Below are 15590 nucleotides of genomic sequence, written 5' to 3'. Positions count from 1 at the left end.
ACTTGAAGAGACAATTAGCGTAAGTAAATCATGGGTGAGATGACAAGTTGCTTAACATTTGTTTTTGTTCACTGGGTGAAATCTGAGGTTGCTGTTAAGCCTCGGCATAATTACGGGATGGGGGAGGGCCGTATAAGGAATGAGAGGTTGTTAACTCTAGTTTTAGCAAATACAATCAGAATCAATTATCACCAGTTGGAAAATACCAATGTTGAATGTAAAACAAATACTCATTCCAGTTTTAGAGAGCAACCTCATGAAGAAGTGACAGAAGGTGAGAAACACGAGTCAGGTGATTTTCTGTTTGAGGAGACATGGAAACCTCAGCCCATCTCTCCTGAGCAGAGACGATGAGACGTGAAGAACCAAGTGGAACCACCGACTGTTCTCCATCTCCACCCAGAACTTCATCTTCTAATGGATATATATATATATTTTCTCTCTTTCTTCCAAAAGGAAACAGCAGACCAATGAATGTTCTAGACAGCTATCCTGTGATGAGGGTTTGAAGCTCACGACAGCACAGTCAAGGTTACAGCCCCTCTCTGGTGTTTTAGGATGGCGACAGCTTGCTCATGAGTAACACCTTCCAGAGTCTCGCCATTAACAGCTAAAATCTGATCACCTCGCTTTAATCGGCCGTCATCTGCAGCTGCTCCCTGCAAACAAGACACATGTGGGTTTAACTTGAGGCAAAGTAGTTGACACTAAATCAATATTAAAGCTTCTAATTGATTTCTGCTATGCATATTAAGAGAGTAACTTTAAAAAGTATCCATTTTTTTCCAAGGCTGTGCTCTTTGCTTCATAATGACTGAACAGTCACTATAATTATGAATCGCAGAAAACATACCAAAAGAAATGTACCGATGCTTACAATTCTTTTTATGCAAATAGAATTTCATTTCAGTATTCAGTATTAAATAGAACTGAATGTCATTTCACGTCAAGTTAGTGGAACTGCCATATAAAACAAAAGAGGCTGATAGTATTGAACCTGGCTTTAGTCTTATTGCCAAATACGACCAGCAGTTAGAGTTCCTGTTGCACTGTTAAGCTATCACCAGGGCGAGCTATTGAAGATGCACGTGGCCTTTAAATGGGCAAATTGTGGGGCTTGTGGATTATATCTTGATAAAGCTGATTCTTACATATATGCCTATCAAAGTAGAACAGCTCTAAAAATGGCTACTTTCATTTTATATTCAGTCCTGCATAGTTCTGCAAAAAGGGACAAAGCAAGTGAAACTTGGGGTTTCTTTCATTCTGAAGCAGACTACTTAAAAATGTCAGGCTATTACTAAAAAACATTTCTGACTGAAAGGGGAGAAAAGACCTAGAAAGGTATTTGTAGGAGGTGTCTCCAGCTGTTGGGGTGACAAGCACAGCCCCTTGAGAAGCCAGTACCGGAAATTCTCCCAAAGAAGCTAACCTGTAGAGAGAAGGAGCTGCTGTCTGATTTACTCGGAAGCCCCGCCAAAGGCTTCCAACGTGCCCAGTGGTGTCCACCTGTGGCACGGAGGACCCGAGGTGCTGGGGCAGTTATCTAACCTGTCAAAAGGGTGGGATTCCTGCAGGGACGCTCACTGAGGAGCACTAAAGCAGATTTATCTTGGGAGTGAAATGCCAAAGTTAACTTGCACCTTCACTCAAATTCCATAAGAAAGTTATGTGTCAACTAAACTAAAGTAGAACCAAACAAGTAAGTCTAGTGGGGAAAGTCAGAATTACTAGGTAACACTGATTTTAATATATTTCATAGAAAAGTTGGGGCTCCTGCGTGGCACAGCTATTAAGATGCCACCTGGAACCCCTGCAATTGCAGGTCTGAGGACCTGGGCTCAGGTCCCTGCTGTGCTTCGACCCTGTGCCCTGGGAGGTAGCAGGTGAAGGCTCAAGGGCTTAGATTCCTGCCGCCCACGGGGAAGACTTGGATTGGGTTCCTGTCTTTGGCCTGCCCCTGCCCTGGCTATTGCAGGCATTTGGGGAGTGCACCAGCAGATGGAAGATCTCTGTCTCTGTTTCTGCCCATTATTCTGCTTTTAAATCAAACAAAACTTTAAAAAGTATATTCATTCCCTATGATTTCTAAGGCCTTCAGAAAATCTCAGATATCTATATAAATTAATTCAAGTTTTCATTTCTAGTAATGCAAAATAAGAGTATTTTTTCAACTTCCTAAGGTTTGCACACTATCGTAGGTACTGCAGTGCTTACTTAGTAATTATTGATTTGTGTTTATTCTCCCACTTCATCAATGGCATTTACGGACTGAAAAGGGAAAGGACAAAACAAATTCAGACCTCTGACTCTCTTCCCCTTTGGTCCTAACCTGGTGACTTGGCCTCTCGTATGCTATAAAACGGGTGTTTGCTATAAATAGAGAGCAGCTCCAAATCAAAAATCCAAAATGGACCAACATTTGAAACTTTCTGAGTGCAGTATGAGGTCACATGTAGAAAACTCCAGCTCTGCTGGTTTGATAGCTCAACTGGCTAATCCTTCGCTTGCAAGTGCTAGCATCCTATAAGGGTGCTGGTTCATGTCTTGGTTTGTGTCTTGGCTGGTTCGCTTCCCATTCAACTCTCTGCCTATGGCCTGGGAAAGCTGTGGAAGATGGCCCAAAGCCTTAGAGACCTGAGAGGGGTTCCTGGCTTTTGATTGCCTCAGCTCTGGTCATTGGAGCCATTTGGAGAGTGAACCAGCATATGGCAGACCTTTCTGTTCCAGCTCCCTGTTTGTGGCCTGGGAATGCGGGGGGGGGGGGGGGGGGGATGGTCTAAAGTCTTGGGACCCTGCACAAATGTAGGAGACCCGGAAGAAGCTCCTGGTGCTGGTTGCTGTGGCCACTTGGGCAGTGAACCAGCGTACGGAAGATCTCTGTCTTTCCTCTCTGTAAATCTTTCTTTCCAATAAAAACAAAATAAATCTTAAAAAAAATTAAACAAATCTTTGAAAAAGAAACAACAACAAAATCTGAAGCCCTTCTGGCTCCCAGCACTCTGGATAGGCGATCCTCAACGCTTTTTTAAGGGACTCAGTGTGTATATTCAACAATGGGGAAGCTCCGACAAGCAAACTGTTTCCCACTTTGCAGGCTTGAAACCTTGCCGCCTGCATTGTTAGGTCAATACCTTCTTGGTTTAGGGCGGAACTGAGCTGCTGAAGGGGCTAAGATCTAAGGCAGGCTTTGGTTCTGAAGTTTCCAACTAAACATTGAAAGACAATGGCAGAACTAGATAGCTTTTTTTTTTAATTTTTAAAAAGATTCATATAATTAAAAGATAGAGTGACAGAGAGGGAGAAAAGGAAAGGAGGAAAGAGGGAAAAGTGCAGGGATGGGGGAGTTTTCCATCCCCAGATAACCTGGAATAGCTGAGGCTGGGCCAAGCAAGCGAAGCCAGAAGCCAGGAACTCAACGGCAGTCTCCCAACAGGGTGGCAGTAACCCAAGTACTTGGGACATCACCCCCTGCCTTCCCAGGGTCACGGGGAAGCTAGATTAGAATGGGAACTGGCACTGCACTATGGGATGTAGGTGTCCCAAGCTGCAGTTAACCGGCTGTGCCCCACTACCTACCTGTTGACAGCAGATTGCAACTGCTACACCCCATAATGCATACTGTGCTTCCCATTTCTTGGGGGGAAAACTCACAATTCACCAACTTAATTGAGCAGCTTAGGACACCAAAAGGGTCAAAGAGAGGCTCTGCTGGTTCACTCTCCAAATGGTCACAATGGTTATGGCTGGGCAGGCCTAGAGCCAAGAGCCTCTTCTGGTTTACATGGACACAGGAGAGCCCAAGCACTTGGACCATCCCCTGCTGCTTCTCCAGGTCATTAGCAGGGAGCTGGACTGGACATGAAACAGCCAGGTCTTGAACAGCGCCCTTAAGGGATGCCAGCATTGCAGCGGGCAGCTTACCTCAGAGAAGCACAATGAGGGCTCCTCACAGCTCGCTTTGAAAAATGAACTGTAATAAAGCACTTAAAGGAATACTGCTGACTCCTCCTCACGGCATTAAGTGTGTCTCAGGAGGCTGGCCAGCACACAGTTCATCTGCCTTGGAGATTCCCCGGCTGCAGCATCCCTATTCCTTGGGAGATTTCCAAGCCACTTCTCTCCCCTTGTGCCTAGCACGAGTGTCTGGGAGTTATCCAGGCCCTTTTCAGGCACTCCGGCAAGATGCAAGCAGGTACATAAAGGTGCCGTGGATGGCCCCAAAGCAGATGCCAGATGGCTCCAGGGTTTTGTTAGGGCATGGGCGGCCCCTTAGCAAGTCGACAAGGTGTGAGGAGGCAAAAGCGAGTTTGTGTTAAAGGTGCTGCCATTTTCTAGGAGATGAAACCTATCATTTCTTCCTTTGAGGACCTATACTTCCTTTGACAAATAAAGCAGAAGGGGACAACTGGATCGATTTATAAACCAATGACAGAGATAAAATCAATGAAGAAAAACATTGCCATGTCAATACTGAATACTTCTCAGAAATTTTCAATATTTACAACAAATTTAACCTCCAGCTTAAAAAAAAAAAAAAAAAAACCACAACGAAGTGAAAAGCAATAACTCTGAGAGCTGTCTGGAGGCAGGCCTGGGACTGGGCAGCATGACTTCAAGCCTTCAAAGTAATGATTTCATTAGTGAAAAATAACTTCATTGTGTATTCGGTCTAAGCTTTTGGGTCAAGCCCTACAGCCATGGCTGGGGCGTGGGAAAATAGCCATAAGGCGCTGTGTCCTGAGGCTTCCCGGGACAGGTGCCAGGGATGCTATGTGATCTGAAGCTGGTGTAGCACTTCCTGCCACGGCCCTCTGGAGCAAGCCAAAGTCACATCTTCTTTGTAGCCCAGAACAACGCTGCTAAGGCCAGCTTACAGGAAGCACGGCCCTGCTCTCTGTGCTGTGTTGCTGTAGGCAGACAGTTCCCCATCTGTGAGCTTCTACTTCTGCAGCGGAGCCCTGAGATCACACTTGTGCCTGCACTGTTAGAAAAGAACTCTTGGACTTGGGGTGGGTGGGAAACTGGGTGGGGCTTCTCCCTCAATAACCCCCTTTACCTCAGATACATGAAGGAAACAATATGGAAATAATAGTCTTACCCACTTCCCTATAACCCTTGAACCTTTTTACCGTAATTAACTATGTAAAGATTGTCAAAAATACAATAATAATAAAAACAAAACAAAACAAAAAAAAAAGAAAAAAAAGAAAAGAACTCTTGGTTTCCTTAATCTGGTGTGGGAATTTTCTGTCATCTTCAAATGAAATAAGCATTCATGCACACGCTGAGGTTAAATACAAAGTAATGCAAAGACAAGCACTTTTCAAAAATTCTCTCCTAGGTTTGATTTTTAAAAGTACAGTAAAAAGGAAAAAAAATACCTTTGCAAATATAGTCTTGACATAAATTGGCAGGTCTCCATGGGGACTTCCATAACCCCCTACAATACTAAACCCCAATCCTTCAGAGCCTTTCTCCAAAGTAATAATCTTAGGTGGAGGTGTTCTGAAAACACAATGCACGCTGTTTAATTCAAGAAGAGATATCGAGAGGGAATTTCGTCTTCACGGAAGAACACAGATTTGAGAGAGACTTTCACACTGCGAAGGTCAATGTTCAAATCAAGCTCTCAGAGAGCAACTAGAAACTGAATTAAAGCACTCTATGCCATGCCAGTGATTAATGTTGCAGGGATTTCTCTTTAACAAACCCCGCTGCTGTCTTGTTAAAATCATGATGCCCAAGCCGTCCAAGCACGCTTCTATGCACTGGAACGCGTGAATGCAGTTACAGGGCTCCTAACAGGAATCCGCAGGTGTGAGTGACACCTGGGATCTGATCATCGTGTGCAGCCTTCATTTAGATGAGGAATAGTAAGCTTCTGTGATGTGCTGTTCTATTTTTATTTTGATTCTTGTTACTGTTTCCACCTGACAGGTATTGGTATCATTACCGAATGGACTGTTCAACCTGTGATTGCAAAATGAAATGAATGTATGCTATTGCAAAAACTAGGGGGTGGGAAGAATGAAGGAGGAAGGGGGGTAGGGAATGGGGACAGGAGTGGAGATAGGGTGGGAAGTTATCAGTGAGCTCCTATATCTGGGTTGTGCTGTATGTGAAATTTGTCCATTTTACATAAATAAGTAGCATTTTTAAGATGTGTTGTTTAAAGCACACCCAAGCATGTAAGAGAGTATAGAGGGCCACGTCAGTGTAGCGGGAGACCGCTGGTCGTCAGGGCTGCCCTGGAGCTCAAGACAGTGCAGCTCCTCCTCCTGGATGCCCTGGGCACACCTGCACTGTCACCTCCACTCAGAGGTGAGATCCAAGGGGACCTGCACCTGACCCTGCTCTCCAGTATGGCATTTACTAAATCATATGGTGATCCCTTAACCACTTTTCTCCTCTACTAGATGACAAACTCCTGCATGTCCCCTGCACTGTGCTTGCCATTCACGCAATCATAAGTGTGCGGCTGAGAACTGTAACCCAGGATGGAAGAGCAGAGCCAAAGTGATGGGAGAGGGATCAAGGGACTCTGTTGCACATGTGCGACTTAGATGGCCGAAGCTTCGTTCAGTGTGGAAGTCTTCTCTCATAGAAACAACATGGCTAAAAATGCAATCACTCCCATGGGCCCTAGTCCCTTTAATCTAAGCTTAGTTTCTTCGTTTCAAATGCTACTGTCCACAGGAGTCTGGGACTGCAGGTCCCATGAGCGTGTCTGCATCCACTGGCATCACCTGATTCGTGGCAACATGCACATCTGGGAGAGCCACCTGCCTCAGACTCAACACAGTCCTGTGTTAGAACCTTGCCAAGCGGGGATAGAAGCGATATAAGCGACCGCTGAAGAAGTGGTCCTGTCTAACTGGAACGCTCTTCCCTCTCTCCTACCTTGGTTCGCCTGGGTTACTTGAGGGCTGACCTGCAGTTGGTGCAGACTGATTAGCAGTGTTTGTTGATGTGCTTATTGATTGTTTACAACACGTGTGCCTAGTAACTGCTGACTGTGCAGAGTATCTCTGTTTTGAATGTCACCCTTATTCCAATTCTTTCTCACCTCAGCTGAAGGAATGGTTTCAGAATGCGTCCTGATTGAGTTATGCCCCAGCTCTGTGGTTTCTCACTGATCTCGGCTCTCCTACACTTAGCAGCCCTTATCGCTATGGGTTTGTAGGTCTGCTTTGCCAACTCTGGCGATTCCTAGATGACTGGGCTGTACCACTGCCTACATTTCTAACTCACAGAGGCGCTCAGCAAACGGCTGTTGAACTAATGATGAAGGTTTCCCACAGCCGGTGATAACGATGTCACGAGTACGCCCCTGCGATTCCCACTTGGGGGCCTTATTCAGCACCCTCAGTCATGGCCTACTGGCCAGGCACAAATTTGTTTCATTTTCCTTTCTCAAGCCCAGCCCCCATTTCCAAGGATGTTGGAATGGGAACCTGAATGGCTACAGCTGTGCTGTTCAGCAAGTTCCTTGAAGGCCACTGAGTCATTAGAGAGCTGGCAACCGTGCCAGTGACAGGCAAGAGTGTGTGCTGTTTTTCAAGACTGGGGTGATGTGTGATGTTCCTTCACTAGCAACATCTGGTGGCGCTGGCCTTCATTTGCCTCACGAAATCCTAACGTTTTCAACCAGTTAGTTTTAACTTTTATAGAGAAAATCAGTTTTTTTATTCTTTTTAAAGATTCTACTGTTAACAACTGAGGAGCTGAGTGATTTTATATGCTCCGGTTCTCAGCTCACTAGGAGCTGTGGGGTTGCAGCAGAACAATCAGGACCATGAGGGCCTCTATCTGCACATCTACCCCAAGGCTGAGTAAGGAACACCACTCCTCCTCTAAAGGTCATTGTTGTTCCTTTAACATGCCACACACTTGTGCACTTGTCTATTTTAATGGCTTACATTACTCCTGTAATGAGCAAGAATAAAGCAGAATGAGATTAATTTCATCTCTCCCCAACAAAAAAATTAAACTCTAAGATGTCATCTAAGTTGATGGCCTATGCGGGACACACTGGGGCTGGTTATAATCATGAGATCCCTGCTGTGGGCACACCCAGTCCAGGCCACAGCATTCGCGGAGCCCCTGCTGGCACTGCGAGGGATGGGTTTAGACAACATTTCTCAGTGCTGTTGAACCATCCTGCAGCAGAATCATCCTGGGACATGTGTTACAATTAGGTCTTTGGCTCTACTGTGGGCCACTTCACCAGAATCTCTAGGGAAAGGGTCCAGGGAATTGGCCTATTTGAAGCTTCTTGGATAATTCTTATGCATACACTAGTTGGAGAAACTCTAGCTTAATGATCACTATTGAGTGCCATGATAGGTTTTAATAAACCACTTGAGCAAGTGTAACAAGATTTGGTCTCTGCAGTTTCAGAATGGACAACTACGGAATCATGGTTCAATGCTCCATAAGGCGGGATGCATCTGGGCTCTGACATCCTTGCATGAAGGCATCAGCCCTGGGTCAAGGTGACCAGATGCAGCGTGTGCAGGCTGTGCGGTTACGGCCTGCTGAAGAGCTCACATGGTAGGACAGAGCCTTGGGAGAGAAGCAATGCTTGGCACCTTCTGGGAGATTCTCGCAACTAGAAAAAGCGAGGCACCTTTTCCCCTCCTCTCCTTCAGGGAGCACACTTTAGCATCCAGGGGAGTTTCCAGGAGTGCTGGCCACAAGCAGAAGGGGCCCTGTGCAGCTAGCATACTCACTCTGAGCCCTCTGGATGGTGCTCGGCCACGGGCGAGCTAAGGTGGTGGCTTGTAGACATGTTCTCAAGCTTAGTAGCTATGGCACTGATGTTGGTGTCTGCCACAACCTGCAGGAAAAATCAGAACAACATATTTCATCATCAGGCAGGGCCCTTTCTGTTTTTACAAATAAATGAACATTTTACACAGATATGTAAGTATCATCTAAGTGATGATAATCCCCAGGCCTGTGTCTAGCGCCACCTCTCACTTAACCGCCCAGTCGCACAGGTGACCCCCAACCTGACATCTGCAGTGGGGCACCTGGCTGCTCCCTCAATCCTAACAAGCCCAGACTCTGGTTATTGCGACTTGACTGCTCCAGCTCCATACCCATCCTGGCTTCATCCTTGCCTTCTCTCACAATCCACTATCTTCCTCCAATTCTACTGGTCCATCTTTAAAGCCATCATCTTTTCAACAACAGTCCTCACCAGCTGTTCTGCTTTAGCTCTTGGTGTCTAGAACAGCTGGAGTGGTTTGTTCAAATATAGCAGATTTGTTTGTTACAGCAGAGTGGTTTGTTTCACTCCTGGGCTTAAAACTGAAACTAAAATTCTCTTGGACAAGCCATCTGTATGTAGGTGGTCTGTCCTAGGAGGTCTCTGTCCCAGCACCCTGGTCCCCTGGCTCTTTGTCCCACAGGCCAGATGCAGTCCTGCACTGGTGCTTTCAAACTGCTACGCCTTCTTCCTGGAATGCTATCCCCAGGCCATACGCCTGACCAGCCCCTTTCCCCTCACTTCAGTGCTCCAAGCCACGTTCTTTGGCCATTTCAGCTGAACATCCACACCCATGTTCTGGCCCAGCATTTCCCATCCTTCCTGTCAGCTTCTTGTTTCCATCTTACACGCTGTGCAATGAACTATTTCCTTATGTGTCTTATTGATTGTTGCCCATTTCATGCTAGAATGCAAGGGTGGGAAGTCTGCCCACTGTGTGTGCTCATCCTGTTGAACAGCGCCAGGCATACAGTAGGTGTTCCGTAAATAACTGAGTTAAAGAATGAACGGGCTTTCCAGGTTTGCCTTTCAGATGGTCCTTAACAAAGGCGTAGAACAGTGGCATGCAAGCCTTTACTTGGCATTCTGCAAATAACGAGCGAAGCATACGGAAGAACCACAGCGTACTGCGGCAGTCATCTCACAACCAAGAATGGAGTCCCACAGTTAGGATGCTGTGCCCAAGTCCCGCTTCTCCGCTGATGGATGAGGCATCGCTCAAGCCTGCCTAGCTGCCTTATCCTGGAATTGTGTCCATTCTCTGGGAGACTTGAGCTCCTTTCTCAGGAGTTCCTTGACCATTCCTGCTTTGGACCACTGTCCTGATTCTCAGTAACAACCAGCCTGTAGAATCCTCAGGGAATTGATTCCAAGAGCCCCTGAGATACCAAAACGTACATCCCCTTGCATAAAATGGTACAGTGCTTGTAAATAAACAACTCTCCTGTGTACTTTAAAGCATTCTTACATATTATGATGCAAGTACCATGTAAATAATTGCTTCACTATCGTGTTTAGGGATGACAAGAACAAACTCAGTACATATGCAAGCCTTTAGGTTTAACAGCACTTTCACTTCACTTTGGTTGAAAACCCAGCGCAGAACCTGCGGTAGGACAGGCCCAGGGTAATCCTCAGGGCGCAGGCGCAGTGCAAGGTGCTCCAGTTGCCTGCAGTTTCAGAATCAGCCAACAGAGGGCACAGCTGCCTCGTGGCGATGCTGTGCAGCCCGCTTCAAAAAGAGAAGAAAGGCAACCACAGAGCACATTTAGACAAGTATCCCCCACCTCAAAAGAAAACACGGTGGCATCCTAATTATCTAAGGTCTTCAGGTGAAGAGTGTTGGAATTGATTGGGGGAATATTCAGAATCAAACAGCGATTTCCCCTGACCAGTCTCTTCCATTATCACCAGCTTACTGCTCTCTTCCATGGTGAGCTGTGGAGGAGCTCTCTCTAATTGGACCTAGTCTCAACACACACTGTCTTTACACATGCAGCCCCTCCGGTCCCATCCTCATCACCGGGCCCTGGCCTTCCTCCTGCAGCTGGGCTCTGCCACACCATCACTCCCGCTCCTGCATCCACGGCTCCTGGCTCAGCCACGGGTCCCTCCTACGTGCCCACTCAGGCGCACGGGACACAGAATGTACATTTCCACGGGTTTCATCTTGGACAGTGTGCCGAAAATCTCAGCTTAGGCCTTCCTGTTCACTTGGTAATATGACACCTGCCTTTTATTGTTACTATTATGAAACATTTTTCTTGATTTGAGAGGTTTATTTCCCCTAAGTAATCCCAAAGGGTCAGGAGGCCAAAGCTGGGAGCTGGAAACTCAGCCCTGTCTCCCACTGGCTGGCAAGAGCTCATCTGCTGGAGCTGCTTCTCAGGGGTGCATATTAACAGCAAGTTGGAATTGCAAACCAGAATGGAAGCGACTCAAGCATTCAGCCATGAGACACAGGCTTTCTCACCTGCTGCCCATTAAAAAGCATCCTAGGTGTAATTTTTAAAGAGATTTATTTATTTTTATTAGAAAATCAGATTTACAGAGAGAAGAGACACAGAGAAAGATCTTCCATCTGCTGGTTTACTTCCCAAGTGACCACAACAGCCGGAGCTGTGCCAATCTGGAGCCAGGAGCCAGCAGCTTCTGAGAAGCCAGGATATGAACTGGCACTCATATGGGATCCTGGCAGATGAAAGGCGAGGATTTCAGCCACTAGGTTATGGCGCTAGGCCCCTTAGGTATAGTATGAAAAACATTCAGTGGCTGGCTAGTGCCTAGCCAACCAGGAAGATATCCAGGCTGCTGGCCAGAGACATCCCTGAGCCAGATACCCCACCTGTGGAACCTGCTACCCAAGGCCTGTGGATTCTACACCCTGAACACTTATCTCTCTCCCTGAACAGGAGCCACTTACCCTCTCACACACACACAAGCCAAAATGGCACTCCCTTGCTTAAGACCTCTCAGGGATTTCTCTCTGCATAAATAAAATAAACCTTCAACTCCCTAATGGCACATAAAACCCCTCCCTGGTCTCTCCCAAAGCCATATCTCCCTTTCCACTCCACCCTACATTCCACAGTTCTCTCCACCTGGAAGTCCACCCTTCCCCAAACTGGCCAGCCTGCTGTCAGCTTAAGGGTTCCTTCCCTTATATTAGCATATAAAATTGAAACATGGAATTAAAAAGTAGGTTTATTTAGGGCCCAGCGCACTGGCTCAACTGGTTAATCCTACACCCTGTAAGTACTGGCATCCCATATGGATGCCAGTTTGTGTCCCAGCTCATCCAGTCCCATCCAGTCCTCTACTTGTGGCCCAGAAATGCAGTGGAGGATGGCCCAAGCACTTAACCCCCTGACCCCACTTCAGAAACCAAAGGAAGCTCCTGGCTCCCGGCTTTGGAACAGCTCAGCTCTGGCCACTGTGGCCATTTGGGGAGTGAACAAGTGGATGGAAGACCTTCTCTATCCCTCCTCTCTCTGTAAAATTTGCCCTTCAAATAAAACAGATCATTTCTTTTTTTTTTTTTAAGATTTATTTATTTTTGTTACAAAGTCAGATATACAGAGAGGAAGATCTTCCGTCTGATGATTCATTCCCCAAGTGACTGCAACGGCCGGTGCTCGGCCGGTGCTGCGCCGATCCGAAGCCGGGAACCAGGAACCTCTTCAGGTCTCCCATGTGGGTGCAGGGTCCCAAAGCATTGGGCCGTCCTCAACTGCTTTCCCAGGCCACAAGCAGGGAGCTGGATGGGAAGTGGAGCTGCCAGGATTAGAACTGGCGCCCATATGGGATCTGGGGGTGTTCAAGGCAAGGACTTTAGCCGCTAGGCCACGTCGCCAGGCCCAGATCATTTCTTTTTAAGATACGTTTGACATACACAATAAATCTAAACTCCACCATCATTTTTTTCATAACTGGCATTTTTTTTTCTTTTTTAAATTTTATTTTATTTGGGATTCCCCCCCAAACTCTCACCACCCCCGACAGGTTTTCCCCATGTTGCTACAATAGTATAGTCCTTCATAACGGGTCATGATCAGTCTCTTATTTAAATGGATATACATGGGCAAGGGGTGTGCGTAACTTGTAGAAACAGCCTGTGCTGCCAGCTGCCCAGGACACACCCCAGTGGAGCTGAGCAGGCAGCCCACTGCGAAGACGCCTTCCCCAGGGCAGCTGCCCATGCTACACGCTGCCGGAAGCTTGCTGCTTTCGGCACCTTTAGATTCATTCTACCTAGACTGTATTCCTCACTGTAGAGGGAGCGCTTCCCTCAAGTTTGGCCCGCCTGAGCCCAGAAGAGGCAGGACCCATCACTGTTCCTATATTACTGAGCATGAACCCCAAATAAACAGCTTCAGTAATTCTCCCAAGATGACACGGGAGGGGGGGGGGGAGGGAGAAAGGGAAGAAACCAGGATTCAAGTGCAAATTTCGCTCTTGCTTTAGAATCTGCACTGTGTCCCACGTGGTGGGAGGGGGAAGCTGAGCTTGTTAGTGGTTTGTGCTCACTGAGTGCATGGTCTAGTCACCCCCCACAACAAGCCGCTGGAAATAAATGAGATGCTAATGGCCGTGTTTGGCAATCATGGGGAGAAACTAGAAGAGGCCCTGGATGCCGCCGGAGGTTGTGGGGTCTCGGAGCCACAAGTTTCCCCAAGTGGTGATAAGTTTTTTTTCCTTAAAGATGTATGTATTTGGAAGGCAGAGTTAGAAAAAGAGAGAGATCTTTCATCTGCTGGTTCACTCCACAGAGGATGGGTTAGGCTAAAGCCACAAGCTCAGAGCTTCTTCTGGGTCCCCGGTATGGGTACAGAGACCCTGGACAGGAAGTGGGCGAAGTGGGGCACCTGGGCCTAGAATTGGCACTCACGGCACTGCACGCAGCAGCTTCATCACAACACCATGGTACCTGCTCCCCCTCCCCCACAGGAACTTGCTTACATAGATCACACCCGGCTGGCGGCTAGGCGTGGTATGGAAAGCCTCTGCTTGTGGTGCACACGCGCACTGAGACCGCTGGATCTAGTCCCGGCAATGCGCCTCCGCGCGGCTCCGGCCGTCGGCCAAGGATGCCCCAGGTTGGCGGGCCCTGCGCGCACGTGCAGATCCGGGGGAGTGTCTGGCTCCCGGCTTGGAACCAGCCCAGCTTCTGCCATTGCGGCCATTTGGGGACTGAACCAGCAGGTGAATACCTATTGCCCTCTCTCCTCTGTGTCTAACTCTTGCCTTTATATACACTAAAAAAAAATCTTTAAAAACACAGTAAAATCAGCCACATGGTAAACTGCAAAACCAGAGTCATAGTTTGAGTAAAAAAAAATGTTTAAATCTAGCTGGAAAACATAAAAAACACATTTTTAGCTCAGAGAACAACATCTCTGCCCGAGCCTGGGCTCCTCTGGTCCACCTCTACCTACGACAGCAGCACGGCCTCTGATGGCTGAGCCAGTCAGAGCCACCGTCCTCTGGCTGGGGAAGTTGCGCGGTCTCCCGCCTGTCCTACAGGAGTGGACGCAGGGGGCTCACAGGGAAACGTGCAGAAATCCCACACAACCTGGTCCTTCCCAGAATGGGATCGCAAACCTGTCATCCCAGGATGACTTTTCCAGCCCCTAAGGCATCTGCGTCAGCCCCTGTGGTCACTGTACTGATTGGCAAATAATCTGATAGCAGCAGGGTTAAACCTCCCAGGGGTTTGACCCCTCAGGTTGGATGGGTGTGTTCAACTATACACAAGTTCAACTCCGAGAGGTGGGACTCTGAGAGGCCAGGCGAAAAAGTCCCTGCTTAGTCCTGCCTCCGCGGCGTCTTGTGGCGTTCTTCCCCGGCCACACCACGACCGAGCGCCCGCAGGTAAGGCGTGAGGCCTCGCTCTGCGCGCTTTGGGGGGGAAAGGAGAAAGCGGACAGGCTAACAGGGGCTGCCGCTTTTTAGGAAAAGCCCTGCACTGCCTGGTCTCAGTTCCCACGAAGGGGAAGAGCGCGTCCCGGGGGAGCGGGGGCAGGGCAGGCTCGGGGGCTAGGCGGGTAGAGCCCATGGTTCTCCGTCTGGCATCCACCTCCTGTGGGGCGTGACCTCCCTGCTTGGAGGTGGCCTTTCACACGTTGGCCTGGTTCAAACTTGTGGGTCCTTTCAGTTTCCACTTCTGGCGTTGGTTTTTGCTGGGACAGCTGGAGGGCAGCTATTTAAGGAGACAACCAGCTCCCGACTTGCCTGGGGGGTTATGGAAGTGTGGGAGGATGGGCCTGTTCGATTTATTGGCTCTTCCTCAGCTGCTACCCTCTACCTGCTCCAGTTCCATCTCCCCCAAGTGTTTAATGGGAACTCCTTGTCTTCCTATTTCTCCCCAACTGTCTGCCGCACAGTAGACTGCTGGCCTGCAGGAGGAGGAGGTGAGAGTTCCAACTCTCAGGGCAGTGGTGGGACGCCATGGAGGCGGAGGACCAGCGAGCAGCCATCACCACGACGGAGGCAAAGGAAGACGGGTCGCGGGATGCTGAGGACAGCCCCCTACCCATGGAGGAAGAGGCTGGAGACGTGCAGGAGGAGTTCCCACTCTTCGAGCCAGGGGAAGCTGGCGAGGTGCTGGCTGGAGAAGTCACCAGGTTCCCGGGGCCTGACGAGCAGCCAGAAGGCTTCCTCCTGGCCGAGGGCGAGGAGCCCATCCGCATGTTTCCCCCGGAGTCCGAGTTCCCGCTTCTGCGCGCTCTGGCCCCGAATGCGGTGTTCCCGCCGCCCACGGTGCCCACGCCGCAGTCCGTGTTCCCGCCGCCCGGCCCGTGTGACCCCGAGGCCG

The 15590-nt window shown here is 48.5% G+C and overlaps 1 protein-coding gene across 4 annotated transcripts in view; it reads right to left on the bottom strand.

Annotated features, from left to right (window-relative positions):
* Positions 1-434: 434 nt before the first annotated feature.
* The window catches only part of PATJ (PATJ crumbs cell polarity complex component), a 369444-nt gene continuing 354288 nt past the window's right edge, over positions 435-15590 (bottom strand). For 3 of the 4 annotated variants that reach the window (XM_058657334.1, XM_058657340.1, XM_058657346.1), the window contains 3 exons: positions 8736-8842; positions 5385-5508; positions 435-659 (listed from right to left, as the gene is read on the bottom strand). In XM_058657334.1, coding sequence (XP_058513317.1) covers positions 513-659; positions 5385-5508; positions 8736-8842 — 378 coding nt within the window. In that variant the 3' untranslated portion in view covers positions 435-512. The remainder of the gene's footprint in view (positions 660-5384; positions 5509-8735; positions 8843-15590) is intronic. The other variant, XM_058657354.1, reaches the window with a different exon arrangement.

Source organism: Ochotona princeps, chromosome 2 (assembly GCF_030435755.1).
Source record: "Ochotona princeps isolate mOchPri1 chromosome 2, mOchPri1.hap1, whole genome shotgun sequence".
Classification (NCBI taxonomy): Eukaryota; Metazoa; Chordata; class Mammalia; order Lagomorpha; family Ochotonidae; genus Ochotona; species Ochotona princeps.
The sequence above is the reverse complement of the archived record's forward strand: the minus strand, read 5'-3'. Positions and strand labels throughout refer to the sequence as shown.